At 32.7% G+C, this 14,536-nt stretch overlaps 1 protein-coding gene across 1 annotated transcript in view; it reads right to left on the reverse strand.

Annotated features, from left to right (window-relative positions):
- Nucleotides 1–319: 319 nt before the first annotated feature.
- Nucleotides 320–14,536, reverse strand: part of LOC143230001 (cysteine-rich hydrophobic domain-containing protein 2-like) — a 50,003-nt gene continuing 35,786 nt past the window's right edge. The window contains exons 4-6 of the mRNA XM_076462939.1: nucleotides 13,452–13,508; nucleotides 11,478–11,537; nucleotides 320–5,042 (exon numbers count right to left, since the gene is read on the reverse strand). Coding sequence (XP_076319054.1) covers nucleotides 4,992–5,042; nucleotides 11,478–11,537; nucleotides 13,452–13,508 — 168 coding nt within the window. The 3' untranslated portion in view covers nucleotides 320–4,991. The remainder of the gene's footprint in view (nucleotides 5,043–11,477; nucleotides 11,538–13,451; nucleotides 13,509–14,536) is intronic.

Here is a 14,536-nt window from a genome sequence, read left to right on the forward strand (position 1 = left end):
GTGCTTCTGATGCCAACTACTATATCACTGTTAAAACATATCTTTATTATACTGTATAGCCTGGAGATGGCAATATATTTGTTATAGTACAGACCCTGAAAATGGCAGATTTCTGTAATACTGTTAACCCTGAAGATGTTAGATCTTTGTTATTCTGTAAAACCTGAGGATGGTATATCGTCTTTATTCTATAAACCCTGAAGATAGTATATCAATTTTGTAAACAGTGAGGAAGACACATCTATGTTATATCAATGTCTTGCATGTTTTCACATATTATGTATCATTATTTTTTATAATTTTTGTCTTTCTACATGTTTCATTTCTACTTTTGAAGAAAAATGAAAGTTGTTTCTTACTCCTATAGCTAGTTCTAAGTGTTTGTTACAAAAAACAGATGATATTAAAGTTTCTAGATGCAGTATGTAATAAGTTTATCTAAGGATTTTATTACATTTCACACTGTTACAATGATTATATTGTTTTATTTTTTGTCAATTAGTTTGCATCTTCATAAACAGTTTTTTATTGTACTACAGAAAAGTTAGTACTGTTAACTAGACAGACTTTAAACTGGAACATGTTTTGAATTTCACAGATCGGAATAGCTTTTGACATTACATACCAATTATTGCATACAGAGTTTTCTTTGAGAAAGTATAACACTAGGGATGGTAAAATTACAATTTCTAAAGAAATTCATTACTGTTGTTCAAGACAACAACTAGTTTGTATACTTCTTATGCAAGATTTATCACACTGTTTATTTATTATAGCTTTCAATTAACAATAATTTGATTTTTTGTTTATTACTATACTCACTATAAACAGTGTTGTGCACTGTTAGTTAATAATTACATTTAGGACTAATCTAAATTTCTTACAATGGCCAAACTTTGTGAGATTTTATCAGGATTATGGGAAAATAAAAATATTATTAAATATACGAGTAGCCAACTGATGGAACAATGTATTCTAGTCTTTATAAATAAAACATATGTACATTTAACTTACAGTTATCCACTCCTTCAACTTTTACTTAAGTGCACAGCTTATTATACTCCTTCAGTTATTAACATACAGCTTTGTGATACTCTACACTTAAGTTATCTAACTCCAGTTCAACTTATACTTACAGTAGATTTTATCTACTACCTACTCAGACAGGCATACATGTACATCTACAAGTTATCTACTCCTTCAACTTATACTTAAGTGAGGTTATCTACTCCTTCAACTTATACTTAAGTGAGGTTATCTACTCCTTCAGACAGGCATACATGTACATCTACACTTAAGTTATCTACTCCTTTGGCTTATATTTAAGTGAGATAATCTAACACTTTACCTAAGGCTTACATAGAAACTTGTACTTAAGTGAGATTATCTACTTCTTTAGCAAGTACTTATATAAAGATTTATATATAAGTAAGGTTATCCATTCCTGACATACATATTAATATGTGACACAACATATTCCTTTAACTAGGCCTTACATAAATATTTACACATAAGTTATCTTCTTTCATGACAGTACTTAAGGTATTATGCAAATGTCGTGTTACCACTTTAATTGTACCAGTCATAATCTTCCTTAGCTAAGATGATAAATAGTGTAACATGTGACTAAAATTAGCATCATCTTCAGTTAGCTAGTACAACATGATACACGAGTCAGTTATAATCTTTCTTTTTCTTAACTAGTACAACATGATACATCAGTGAGGCTGTTAAAACTCATGGCATTATTCAGAGATTAACTTTTGTTTTTCTTACCAAGGATTCACAGCAAATAGGTTATCCTCTTCCTTTGGTACTATTTTTTGTGTGGATTGTTTTCTTCCCTAGCCAGTACATACAGCATTATATATGTACCTCTCTATTTGCATTTTACTAAAACTACACCATAGTCCTTGATGTTTTTTATTATAATGATGAGAGAGGTAACTGCATTTTCTAGCAACTTACATATTAGTTAGTGAATAAACAACCAAAAAATTAATTAGCCCTACCTCAAAACACAGTACTTGTTTTAAACAAACCAAACTAGATACAGGGAAAATGTGTCCATTTATGATAATCAAGTACATGTATTAAAAATCATAATTTCTAAAGAACATAACTCATCCAGTCATACATAGTAGTACCAAATAAAGTATATCATAACAACAGCACTAAATATTGTTTATATTAATGACTAAACTTCCATTAATGTCAAGTAAGCATGTGAATTGCTAAACCAAAATTTGATAAAACAAATTTTAAAAAATGTGTTTATAACCAGTACTCTTTATATCTCTGATGTAGTGGGGAAATTTCGGTTGAAAACAATTAAGAATAAAAATAGACAATCATTAAAAACTTCATTATCAAACTCAGATCTTTAAACAACACAACTACTAAACTTTCCAAGTCCCAGATGCTCTTTACATTTAAAAAGAGTTATATTTTCAATAAACATTAATACAATGCATTCTAGCTAAACAGTCATAATGTAAAGACATCTCATAGATGATAGCTACCGACTGCACAATAAGGAAAGCATCATCATTGTGTGGGTCTATATTATAACACAATTCTATTTTTTAACTAAAGCATCAAGCACTTTGTTTATCAACAGACATAAAGCAGTAATGTGATATACCAAAATTACTTCTCTTCACATGTGAACAAGTATTTGGTTTTCTACACTACTACTACTAATACTACAAGTACATATATCAAAAACCTTACAGTATACACTTTCACTCCTTATACTCCATTTATAGGGATTAGTTTCTTTACACAATGTATTCTAAATAACAGACTAACTGAACTACAGCGCGGACGGTATAACATATCACAGGCACGTGTATACCTTTCCAAACTAACAACATATTTTTAATCTTACATTCTTCAAAACTCGTGTTTAACGAGAGGTACAAATATAAGCATGTCTGCTACTGAAATTGTCCAATGAACGTCCATCTTTTTATTATGTCCATAACAAAACTAGTTTACTAAGAGATAATGAATGTGCAGATGAGTATCTCCAGCTCTATTTTTAATCTTTTAAAATAAAAGCTAACTATGAACCTATTTGGTGAAAAATAAAGAGATAAAAAGTAATGATATTTAGTTGCATGTTTCAACCTTTACCCCTTTCACTACAACATGTCAAACCCTCGAGGGCACAGTCAAGTAAGTATGGAATTTTTTAATACCATGAAAGGGATATTCCTGTTTAAACTTCCCAAAGTTTACTAGTTTCCAGTTTCTGGAATATAATGAAACATTAATTTACATGCATTTCATTCCTTTTATTATCTGAAAACAAACTTGGCACTGGAAGAGTTGTTTATCTATAAACTTGACAGGGAAAGTGTTGAGAGTGAATTATGAATCTAATTCTAAAAGAAATGAGGAGCAAATTTTGGTCAGCAGTATTTTGATCATTGCACAGCTATCTTGATAATAAGTCAACTTAGTTAATAAAGTTATCGTCAGATGAGCCGTTAAACATCTACTACCTCAGTAGAAAAACTACGTAATAAATTAAATTTCACCTGTAACAAAAAACAGCCAAGTCTAATATAAATTATCTCAAGTTTAGTGAAAAGAAAAACATGTATTGAGACCATACCTCACTTAGTATTGTTTTTTTTTTTAAATCATACACACCTGGATCACTTATTGCTGTTATCTTTATGGTGGGATTAATGCAAAATAAAGAGATCTGAAAATATGCATTTAGGATTTAACCACTAATATTATTTATTTACAGTTCCATATTCCTTGTTTGTTTTCTCTAAGTAATTTAAGTTCTGCTCATGGTGTCACACTATTCATAGGCCAAAATTAAGATGAATAAAATTCTAAGAACTTTGATACATTGAAATTTTCTTTTCAGATTTAATAAAATAGTATAGCGTGCTTTCTACTTCAACAACAAGATAATAACAGCTAACTTACTATATTCATGAAACTGTTTTAACAATTATTTACATAAATATAATTTTCTCATTAAAATAAAATAATGCAGGATAGTAAGATAAAGGTTTTGATCTGAAAAAAAAACACAATGTTTTGTAGCCATAAACTTAATGACAAACAAAAAATATGATTTAGATTAGTTTAGGTTTGTAGAGAAAACAGATTTTAGAGCTTACATCATGCCAGATTCTGTTTAGGTTGTGACCCATCAGCAGAACATGTGTAACACATCAGCAGAACATGTGTAACACATCAGCAGAACATGTGTAACACAGACTTAATAATAAACTATTTTAGTTACTTTAGGCTCTTCTTTTGATACCAATGTTGTTGTTTTTTCAACACTATTTAAACTTTATTTCAGCTTATGAACACGAAAAAATATTTTAAAGGGAAAATAAATACAAAACACCATAACAAATAACAGAAACATAATTACTGGAAATAAAACTATTAAATTTTAAAACCAAGTTAATTGTTCAATTTATATTCCAGTAAAAAAAAAAAAAGACTGGTTAATTAATAGCTGAAAGTATATTTCACTCTTTATAGAAGGTTTTGGAGTGGTATTTTTAAAACAAAGAAGTTCTAACATTTATTATCAACATATTACAAGTATCATGTACTAAATAAATAAATGCTTAAAAAAATGTAACTTAATAGATTTGTGTGTCTTTCTTTACCATGAAATTTGTATTTTGTTGTCACTAAATCCACTATTTTGACAGCAAACTAATCCTTTATCCAATGGTAAATTGCCCCCTATAAACTTGTGAAACTCGGTAGACTAAGGGAATTCAAAAGTTTTTTTTTTTTAATTTTAATTACTATTGACGGACAAATCAATACAATTGATGTCCACAAGCAACTCTTTCAAAATATTGAACAAAAGTACCATTACTAGATACTGTGTGCAGGGTACAGATATATTACACAGTAACCAAGACAAGACACACATAAATTTACTTATTTTTAGGCAACTATATATTTTGTTCCCAGCTGGGACACAAGTCCATTAACTAGTCTGGTCGATGAATTGGAATTTTTGGGATGAACTCTATCAATAGAACCTGAAAACAAATAATTACAACCAAATATTTGACTTTGCATGTATACAAAATGACATGTTAAAAATTTCATTTCAGATTTAAGAAATTATATATTCCTACCAGAAATTTATTACTTTTAGGTCCTAATGTGTTACATCATCAAAATCAATACAAGCCAATGACAGTTACTGTTAAATCACCACTTCATAAGTTAACACACAACTTGTATCAAACAAACAATGCTACAGTTTTAACTCATTGTACTACCTGTTTATTTCCAGCATCTACCACTTCCCAAAACATTACAACGAAGCAGAGAGGAAAAGCTTTTGAAACAGTCCCTGAATAGTATTTACTGATTACAGATACTGTTGGTGAGTACCTTATATTAAAACTATTTTGGAATCTCATTATGTTGTTACAGTCAATGTCCCCACATCCAGCCATGTTTTGTTGACAACTGTACATTTTCCCAGTAGCAATGCAGCATAGTTTCCAATGCAAAGGCTCTGACAGAAAACTGTTGTGTCGAAAGCACCCCACTCATCCATTATTTTTCCATATTTAATCTACTGAAAGAAGACAACAGTTACTTGATGCCAATTTCCATAGTCCAATTGCACAATACGTTTTCACACAAAATAACCTGAATACTCATTTCATCTTCTATCTGCTTGAAGGTATGACTGGAATGCTTTTTTTAGTGAACCATAATTGGTCTCAGTTCCAGATGAAGATCATTCTTGATCTTACTGTGTTCTACTGTTGCTTAGGGCACATGGAGGCTTTTGTCACTAACCTTTGCATTTGTGGATTATTTCTAGACACTGCATTTTGCTTAATACAGCTGGGGTAGAACTTGTTGCTGGTCTCTTTCTGGATGTTCTGGTTCCCCAAATTGATCCATATTATTTTTTTTTTGCCAATGTTTTTAAGCATATGAGATATTCCTTTTCTCAAAATTCTAAATCCCCAGTCTACTCGCATCTTTATCTTCTGATTGTACAAATATTTTGTATTAGAAAGGTTGTTACACACTCTTTTCAAAACTTCAAGCAATGTAAAAATGTAGTTTTCACACAAACCATTCAACCAAGGGTTGAATAACAACCATTTTTGTTATTTTGAAGAGAAATATATGTAATAACGTTACAAGCTCAGAGTATGTGATGTTACATGTGTTAAGGCACTGATTGTCAGATCAAAATGACAATAAAAGTTGTGCACTTTGAAGCAGAGGCACTGATTGTCAGGAAAACATTGGATTTTTTTTTTCGCCAAAACGCATTTGTGTCCAATAAATTTGTTTGAGAGATCTGCATGTTCTGCAAGTGCAACATGTGCAAAATCCCTATAAAAGTGACGGGTTCTCGGTTTCCATAGCTCAGTGTTAAGCCACCGACACGCAATACAGTTACGCCAAGACTGACTGAAGCACAATGCAACAATGCCATTGGTCGCTTGGAGGCAGGCAAATCTCGATCAGATGTTGCCAGAGATGTGAATGTCCACCCAAGCACCATCACAAGGCTATGGAATCGTCACCAACAACATGGATCAACTTGTGACCGTCCACGATCTGGCAGACCTCATGTGACCACGCCCGCACAAGATCGCTACATCCGGTTACGTCACCTTTTGGATAGGACCACCACTGCAACATCTACTGCCTCAACCATACCAGGGCTGCGTAGGATTTCCGATCAGACCGTACACAACTGTCGACGAGATTCTTAGGCCCCATGTGCAACCCATCATGGTGAACGTCAACGACGTTTTTCAACATGACAACGCCCGTCCTCACACAGCTCGACCCACCACTGTCTTCTTGAGACACCACAACATCAATGTTCTTCCCTGGCCCTCCAGATCACCAGATGTAAACCCCATCGAACACCTTTGGGACGAGTTGAACAGACGTCTGCGACGGCGACAACCTTAACCACAGACTCTACCTCAGCTTGCAGCAGCTTTGCAGGCTGAGTGGACAGTCATTCCACAGGATGTGATTCGTCATCTCATCGCTTCCATGGGCAAGAGATGCCAAGCAGTTATTGATGTTCACGGGGGCATACTCATTATTGACGTTGAGTGACGTTAAACTTCAACCAGTGAGCGTGGACTTTGGATGTGCAGCAGTGCATGTGCAAAGTTTCACACATGTCATACAGAACTACCTGGAATAAACTTAACAATTTGTCTCAAATTTTGCCTTTTGTGCTTTTTTTTTTTTTTGAAGAGCATATGTAAATACATTCTCAATCCTCACTTGTACATGTAACATAGCATTTGTTTGCTCCAACTCTGATGTCTCATGTTTAAACACAAATAACTCATTACACTATAGACACTACTTAGGTATTGTCTAAAAGTTTAGAGACTTCAACCCTATTTATTTATGGAGATATAACCAGAAATTCAAACCCATTTGACATACTTTCCCAATCATGTCCTGTCTTTCATAAACTGTCAACAGTTATCTGTTATTTGTCATTACATCACTTATAACCAATAGAAAGACAGTTTTAATTTACCAACTGGCATAAAATGCTACCTCGTTTTCAGGAGTTATTTTGCCTACAGATCCAAATGCTATTGTGATGTTAAGATCAAACAGCTAAAATAATTATTTTAAGGCACTTATGCCTTACTTACAAAGTCTGTTAAATTAGTATAGTTATAGGACATTCTTTCCTTGGTGTTTGTTACTGTTTAAGTACATATTTGAAATAAATAAAAATTATTAGATGTATAAGTATCAATATTTAAAAAGCAGGCTTAAGTTTAATCAGTGGATCAAACATAAGTATACTGCTGGCCAAAATCTTAAGGTCAATGAACATAAAGAAAAAATATGCATTTTGTATTGTTAGACTCAACCACTCATTTGAGGAGAGCTTTGAAAGATGAAAATAAAAAAAGGGAAAATAAAAATTTTTTTAGCATTTAATAGGGAAAATGTGAACACTATGAAATTAGCCTAAATACCAGCTGGTTAAAAGTTTAAGACCACACTGAAACGAAGCATTAATCAGTAAACATGTAACACAATTTAGTCATTTGTGTTCAAGCATTATTGTTGTCAACATCTCCTGTGTTACATTGGGTAAAAACATGGAAAAGGCAAAAACATTGACAGAGTTTCAACGTGGCAGAATTGTCGAGCTTCAAAAGCTTGGGGTTTCTCAATGTGCCATCGCTGGTGAGATTGGGCATAGTAAAACTGGTGTTGCAAATTTTTTAAAAGACCCTGAGGAATAAAGAATGAGAATTTCAAGTGGTTGGCTCAAGAAAATTTTGCTGGCTTTGAGCAGAAGGATTTAATGGGTTGTCTGGCAAGACACCAGCCGATTGTCAAACCAGATTAAGGCCCTTACAGACACAGAATCCAGCTCAAGAACAATAAGACGACATCTACGAGAGAAAGGCTTTAAAAACTGTAAACGTCTTCAAAGGCCATGCCTCCTTCCATACAATGAAACAGCTTGGTTAAAACTTTGCTGAGAAGCAAACATGGGACATAGAAAAGTGAAAGAAGGTTTTGTTCCCTGATGAGAAAAAAATTTAACCTGGATGGTCCAGATGGCTTCCAACGTCACTGGCACGATAAGGATATCCCACCGGAGACATTTTCTACATGACACAGTTGAGGAGTTTCCATCATGATCTGGGGTGCTTTCTTCTTCCATGGAACAATGGAGCTTCAGGTTATACAGGGGCATCAAACAGCAGATGGCTACACTGGTATGTTGGAGAGAGCATCCTTATTGACTGAAGGCCCTTGCTTGTGTGGAAATGACTGGATCTTTCAGCAGAACAACCCTGCAATCCACGATGCCTGCAGGACAAAGGATTTTTTCGTGGCGAATAACATGATTTTTTTTAATCATTCAGCGTGTTTGCCCAAACTGAACCCCATTGAAAATGTTTGGGGGTGGATGGCAAGGGAAGTCTATAGAAATGGATGTCAATTCCAAACAGTGCATGATCTTCATGAAGCCATCTTCACCACTTTGAATAACATTCCAGCCAGCCTTCTGCAAACGCTTATACCGACCATGCCAAAGCAAATTTTTGAAGTTATTCGCAATGATGGCTGTGCAACTCACTACTGAGACCTCTTGTTGGGCATTTCCTACCTTGTTTAGCACTTCTTTTTGGTGTGGTCTTCAACTTTTAACCAGTTAGTATTTAGGCTAATTCCATAGTGTTCGCATTTTCCCTATTAAATGCTAAAAAAGTTTTTTATATTTATTTTCCCTTTTCTTATTTTCATCTTTCAAAGCTCTACTCAAATAAGTCGTTAAGTCTAACAACGCAAAATGCATACTTTTTCTTTATGTTCATTGGCCTTAAGAATTTTCCTAAGCTGAACAGAAGTGGGAACAATGGGTGGGAAATATGAAAGGAGGTAATTCCTATCAGAAAGACATTTGTAGTTTAGGAAAATATCAACTTTTCTAATGATATCTTATCTCCGTTCACAAAAAACCAGAATTCCACACTGAACTGATAGTGGGTTGGTGAAAAGAGAAAGAAGATACCTGCAAGTCCCCAAAATGACACATAACTGAAAGGCTTATTCAGGTGGGGGAAAAATGCTGTCCAAATCAAAAACTAAAAGATCAAGGAAAACCCTTGTTAGGATAATCATTTGTGTGTTCTGAATGTTGCATGAAAGTGGTCAAGTCCCAACAGACCAGAGTCATCACTTCATGGGCTGAGAATTGTAGTTTCAACTCATTGGACCTAGTTGATATTTCTACTCGTGCAGTAACAGCAGTCATGTCTACAACTACCTGAAACTGTGAGAGCAGAATTCCCAAAATTGAATGAGAATGAAAAATAAATTGTAACTCTCCAAGAAACACAATGAAAATGTAAAATAAATTAACTGAAGTAGAAATACATGAAAATAAAAAAGTGTGGATAGGTTAATTAAACTGGAATGAAAAATTATGATTAATCAGTAAGACTGATTAACATGCGCATGATTAAAGAGGGAGCTAGTTACTATAGGGATAATGTCACACTTATTAGCAGAGGGTTGTCACATGATCATTGGTGTTATTATACACTAATAAATGAGAGTAACAATGCTAGTGGTAAGCAGTACAAGCCTGGAAAACTTTGTGTGAAAGTAGGTAAGATATGATTTTGAAATTTCTTGTTTTCAATGTGTATTTTTAATATAATGTTTTTTAAAGTAACTAAGATGACAGAATTACAAAATTCAAAACATTACACAAGTTTAGATCAGATCAGATAATAACAGTAAAAATATTTCTCCATAAGGTATGCATTACATCATTTAATGTTTGAGCTATACATCTATGTTATTACACTATGTAACACAAATTTTGTTCCTGGACAGTGTGCTTTATTTCTTAATTGTTTATGTTGTAAAAGTACAGAAAATGGCCATTATTCCCTTCAAACTTTGCTTTTGTGACTTGGATAATGAAATTTAGAAATTAACCTATTTTCTTTGTAAAAACTGGCAAATTTGAACATGTTCATTTACATAAGGTCTGAATAAAACAACATATGAATCAAGATTTACATGTATTTATATTAAAGTTATACAAAAATGAACAAAAATGTTTAGAAGTGAGTAGTTTTTGAGATTTGTGACTGTAACGTAAATCACTTTCATGTATCAGCCCCCAAATATAGTCTTCCATTATGTTTTCAATATACGCTCCCAGGTCACAAAATCAAAGTTTGAAGAGAAAAATAGGTCATTTCTATATACTTTAGACATAAGCAATTGGGAAATAACACTTTCTGTCCAGGAACAAGAAGTAGTAAAAATTTTATTACATAGTGTAATGTACAACAATTTAAATCAGACACAACCCATAATTTATTATGATCAATGTTTTAATAAAGATGGGTGTAAACTGTTATACACCTCAAACTGTTGAGGATGAATAACTGTTTCTTTTAAAATCACTTTTGAAAAACAAAACAGTAAATTAGATTTGTTTTGTACTTTTTGTAGTGGTTCTTTGGTCTGTCAAACACACTGACTGTACAGCATTAGTAAAGAACTTAAATGATAAAATTTAAACTTTTTGAAAAACTTTTGATATTCATTTTGGAATTTTCAGAGGTTATGAAAAGGAATATTGTTAAATGAAAAAAAAAGAAGGTATTTTTTAATCTTAATGTCCCAAATCACCTTGCATTCAAACCCGTCAGAGTTACACTCTGACTCCATACATTCGTAGATAAATCTTTAGCAAAAACACTTGATTAAAAAATCTGGGTACATTTATCAAAAGCTCACCATACTTCCATGAAGATATGCTTACCACATTAAACGTTAGGGTCAGTACACTTATATAGCTACCCAGTGGTTATATGTTCAGTCAAAGTGATCCAGCCCTCACACAGAGAGAGTTAAACTCTGTTAGCAATATTGATACATACTTAGAATTCAGATATACTTACATATTCCATCATAGTAGTTGAATCCTTTCTTTGCTTTCCTAACCTCCAGTGAAGACCAAGCTAAATCAGACATAAGAATTACAAAGCACTTCTTAAATATGTCTCATTTATGCTTCAAACAATGTACATAATTAAATGTTTCATATGAAAGTAATTCAAGTATACATATATGTACAATGTGTGTATCAACAGTGGCAAAAATAGAAATAACGTAGCTGTAAATTAGTGAAGGCAAGTCAATTGAGAACAAGGTTTTAAGTGCAACAGACATCAGACCGTGTGCTAGCTGACTGAATGACCAGGCTCAATTTTCACCAATCATACCATGGATATAATTTTACAAGAACTGTTATGTGGATCCAACAACCACATCATCTTGCATTGTACTAAGATCTTAAATCATTAGTCTAAGAAGTTATAGATGAGTCATTCTCATGCTGTTGATTTATACAGGTTTGTTAGATATCCTGATGTGACAGTTGGGCTTCAAGTCCTTCCTCTACAAGACAGAGAGAATTCACCTGTGAAGGTTTTTTTTTACCTTCAAAATCTGCCCTACTATCACTGACCTGAGCCTGACATCAGTAAGGTAAACAGTAGTACCACAAGTACCACAGTACAATAATCAATGAACTGAGAACAGTTTCTTGTCTATCTGAAAACCAACAGATCATGTATTGTTCCATAAACAATAAAAATGACATCAGGAGCAACACCTACATTTTGAAAGTAAAAATAAACTGTCATGTAATAGGTACATAGTGAAAACTACTGTTTCTAACATAACCAACAAGGAGAGAGCTCACCAATATTTGAATATTCCATGTTCAGAGCAGAGACAGTAAAGATGAGGACAAGGTCAACATTTGTGTTTTTTCGAGACAAAACTTGTAATCCAAATAACATTTCAGAATACAAACAAAAGCCACAACAACAACAATAATAATACTAATAATTAAGTTACCTGTGAATATTTGGTTGCATAAAAATATAGTGATGTCCAGAAATGTTTCTTAGCAATTGATCTCTAACAAATGATGATATAGCAATAACTTATGGGCTCAATGAAATATTAAACTTTACCTGACATAAAATACATATCACTGGTGAAAATGTCCATTATAACATGTAATTATAAAATATTAATGCTGGAATACAAAATTATCTACAGGACCCTGAACATATACCTGATATGTCATACTAAGTCTGTGTCAATACAGACATACTACATGGAATTACATATGACACTTTGTGAAATATCATCCAGAACAAGTGATGGTATGTTACTTTCTCCAGATTTTACAAATAGCATGCTTCTCAATTAAACAAACTGTATTATGTTTTGCACAAATATATGTAGGACCTACAAATACTGTTTCACAGAAAACTACAACGATTTTTATGAAAAAAATACTTGACTTTTGTGGGAGTTTCTATATAATTCATCTGATTCAAGTTCCTGTGTGAAGTTTATGTAAAACATTTTACTAGTTGACTGCTGAGTTACACAACAGGAATTTCCGAGGCACAACAAGTGACCTGACTACATTTTTAACTGCTGTTTATCAATAAATGTAAGACCATACCTGAACTTTTATTCAAAATAAAGAAAGTTTAAGAAGTATTGTACTAGCAAATGAATCAACAAACTTTTATTGTTTGCCACCTGACTTTAATGATTAGGTACATGAACTATTTTTCTGAACAAAATAAAACTGGTATTTCAAACTAATTTTGGTGCAAAAACTGTAACAAAAAGAAATGTCATTACGTAGGTCTTACGAAATTTAAGTATGATAACATTTTCAAATATAGACATATCTTCCATAGAAAATAAATAAAATAATTACAGGGGTATGTATAAGTGTACCAACAAATAAAGTTTATGTGGAAAACTAAGACCAACTAATATATAGTTTAACACATTTATTACAATATCATTTAATAAGGAAAGTTTAAGGTGAAGATACTTACTTTGTGATAAAGATGGCTATTTTCCCAATCCAATACTTTTTCTATTGAATGTCTTGTCTATTGAAAACAGAGGTTACAACATTTTAAAATTTATACATACATACATACAGTATGGAAATTATAATCAGTGATGTCGAGAAACCCACTTGTTGAGAAATTTATATGCAAAAACGGCTCGTTTGGGTTGAGAAAATATTTACATAGAAGAGCGAACAACGTTTCGACCTTCTTCGGTGATCGTCAGGTTCACAAAGAAAGAGGTAACTGACCGGAAGCTGACCACATGTTTGAAAGGGGTTGTGTAACTGTGTGTCGAAATGTAGAGGGCGGTATTAGATGTTTGAATATATAATTTTATTTATTTTATTATATTAATATAGGTATAAAGGCGTTTCTTTATATTGGTTTATTTTGGGTTTAAGTTGTTGTATAAGTAAGGCTTCTTTAATTGCTCTTCTATGTAAAATATTTTCTCAACCCAAATGAGCCGTTTTGCATATAAAGTATGGAAATTATTATTGAAACACACAAGTCATGAACATGCAAGAATAAAAAATGGTTAAATGAAACAAGATAATGAATTTACTAATAATAACACAGAAAACACAAAGTATAAACTACACAATGTATTGGAATTTTGATATCTAAGTCTTCTGCTTTAAACAGAGAAAAGATTTTACTTTCATGCTCCTATGTGGTTTATAAACTTACAATTGTAGAATACTGTTACAAGACACTTTTGTTACCTTTCCACCATTTTTATATAAGGCCACATAGCCTGGCCTTTATGCAGGCCAAGCTAAAGTTTTAAGAGTTCCAAAAGCCTTTTTACATTCAAAATATTGTTTCACCATTTTTGATACATTCTTTGGATCATTGTGTTGCTGGTAGATCTCAGGCAGATGATTCATATTTGTGAACGAACAAGTTAATCCAGCACACCTCTACTTATCACCAGTATAAAGTTTGTATGCATCACTGACACTGGTGATTTGGATTTGATCCTAAATGTGTTCTGGTTATCCACAATGTTTCACTTTAGATTCTGTACACTGACTATGATACAACCCCACTCTTCACCATCA

This window comes from Tachypleus tridentatus, chromosome 10 (assembly GCF_004210375.1).
Source record: "Tachypleus tridentatus isolate NWPU-2018 chromosome 10, ASM421037v1, whole genome shotgun sequence".
Classification (NCBI taxonomy): Eukaryota; Metazoa; Arthropoda; class Merostomata; order Xiphosura; family Limulidae; genus Tachypleus; species Tachypleus tridentatus.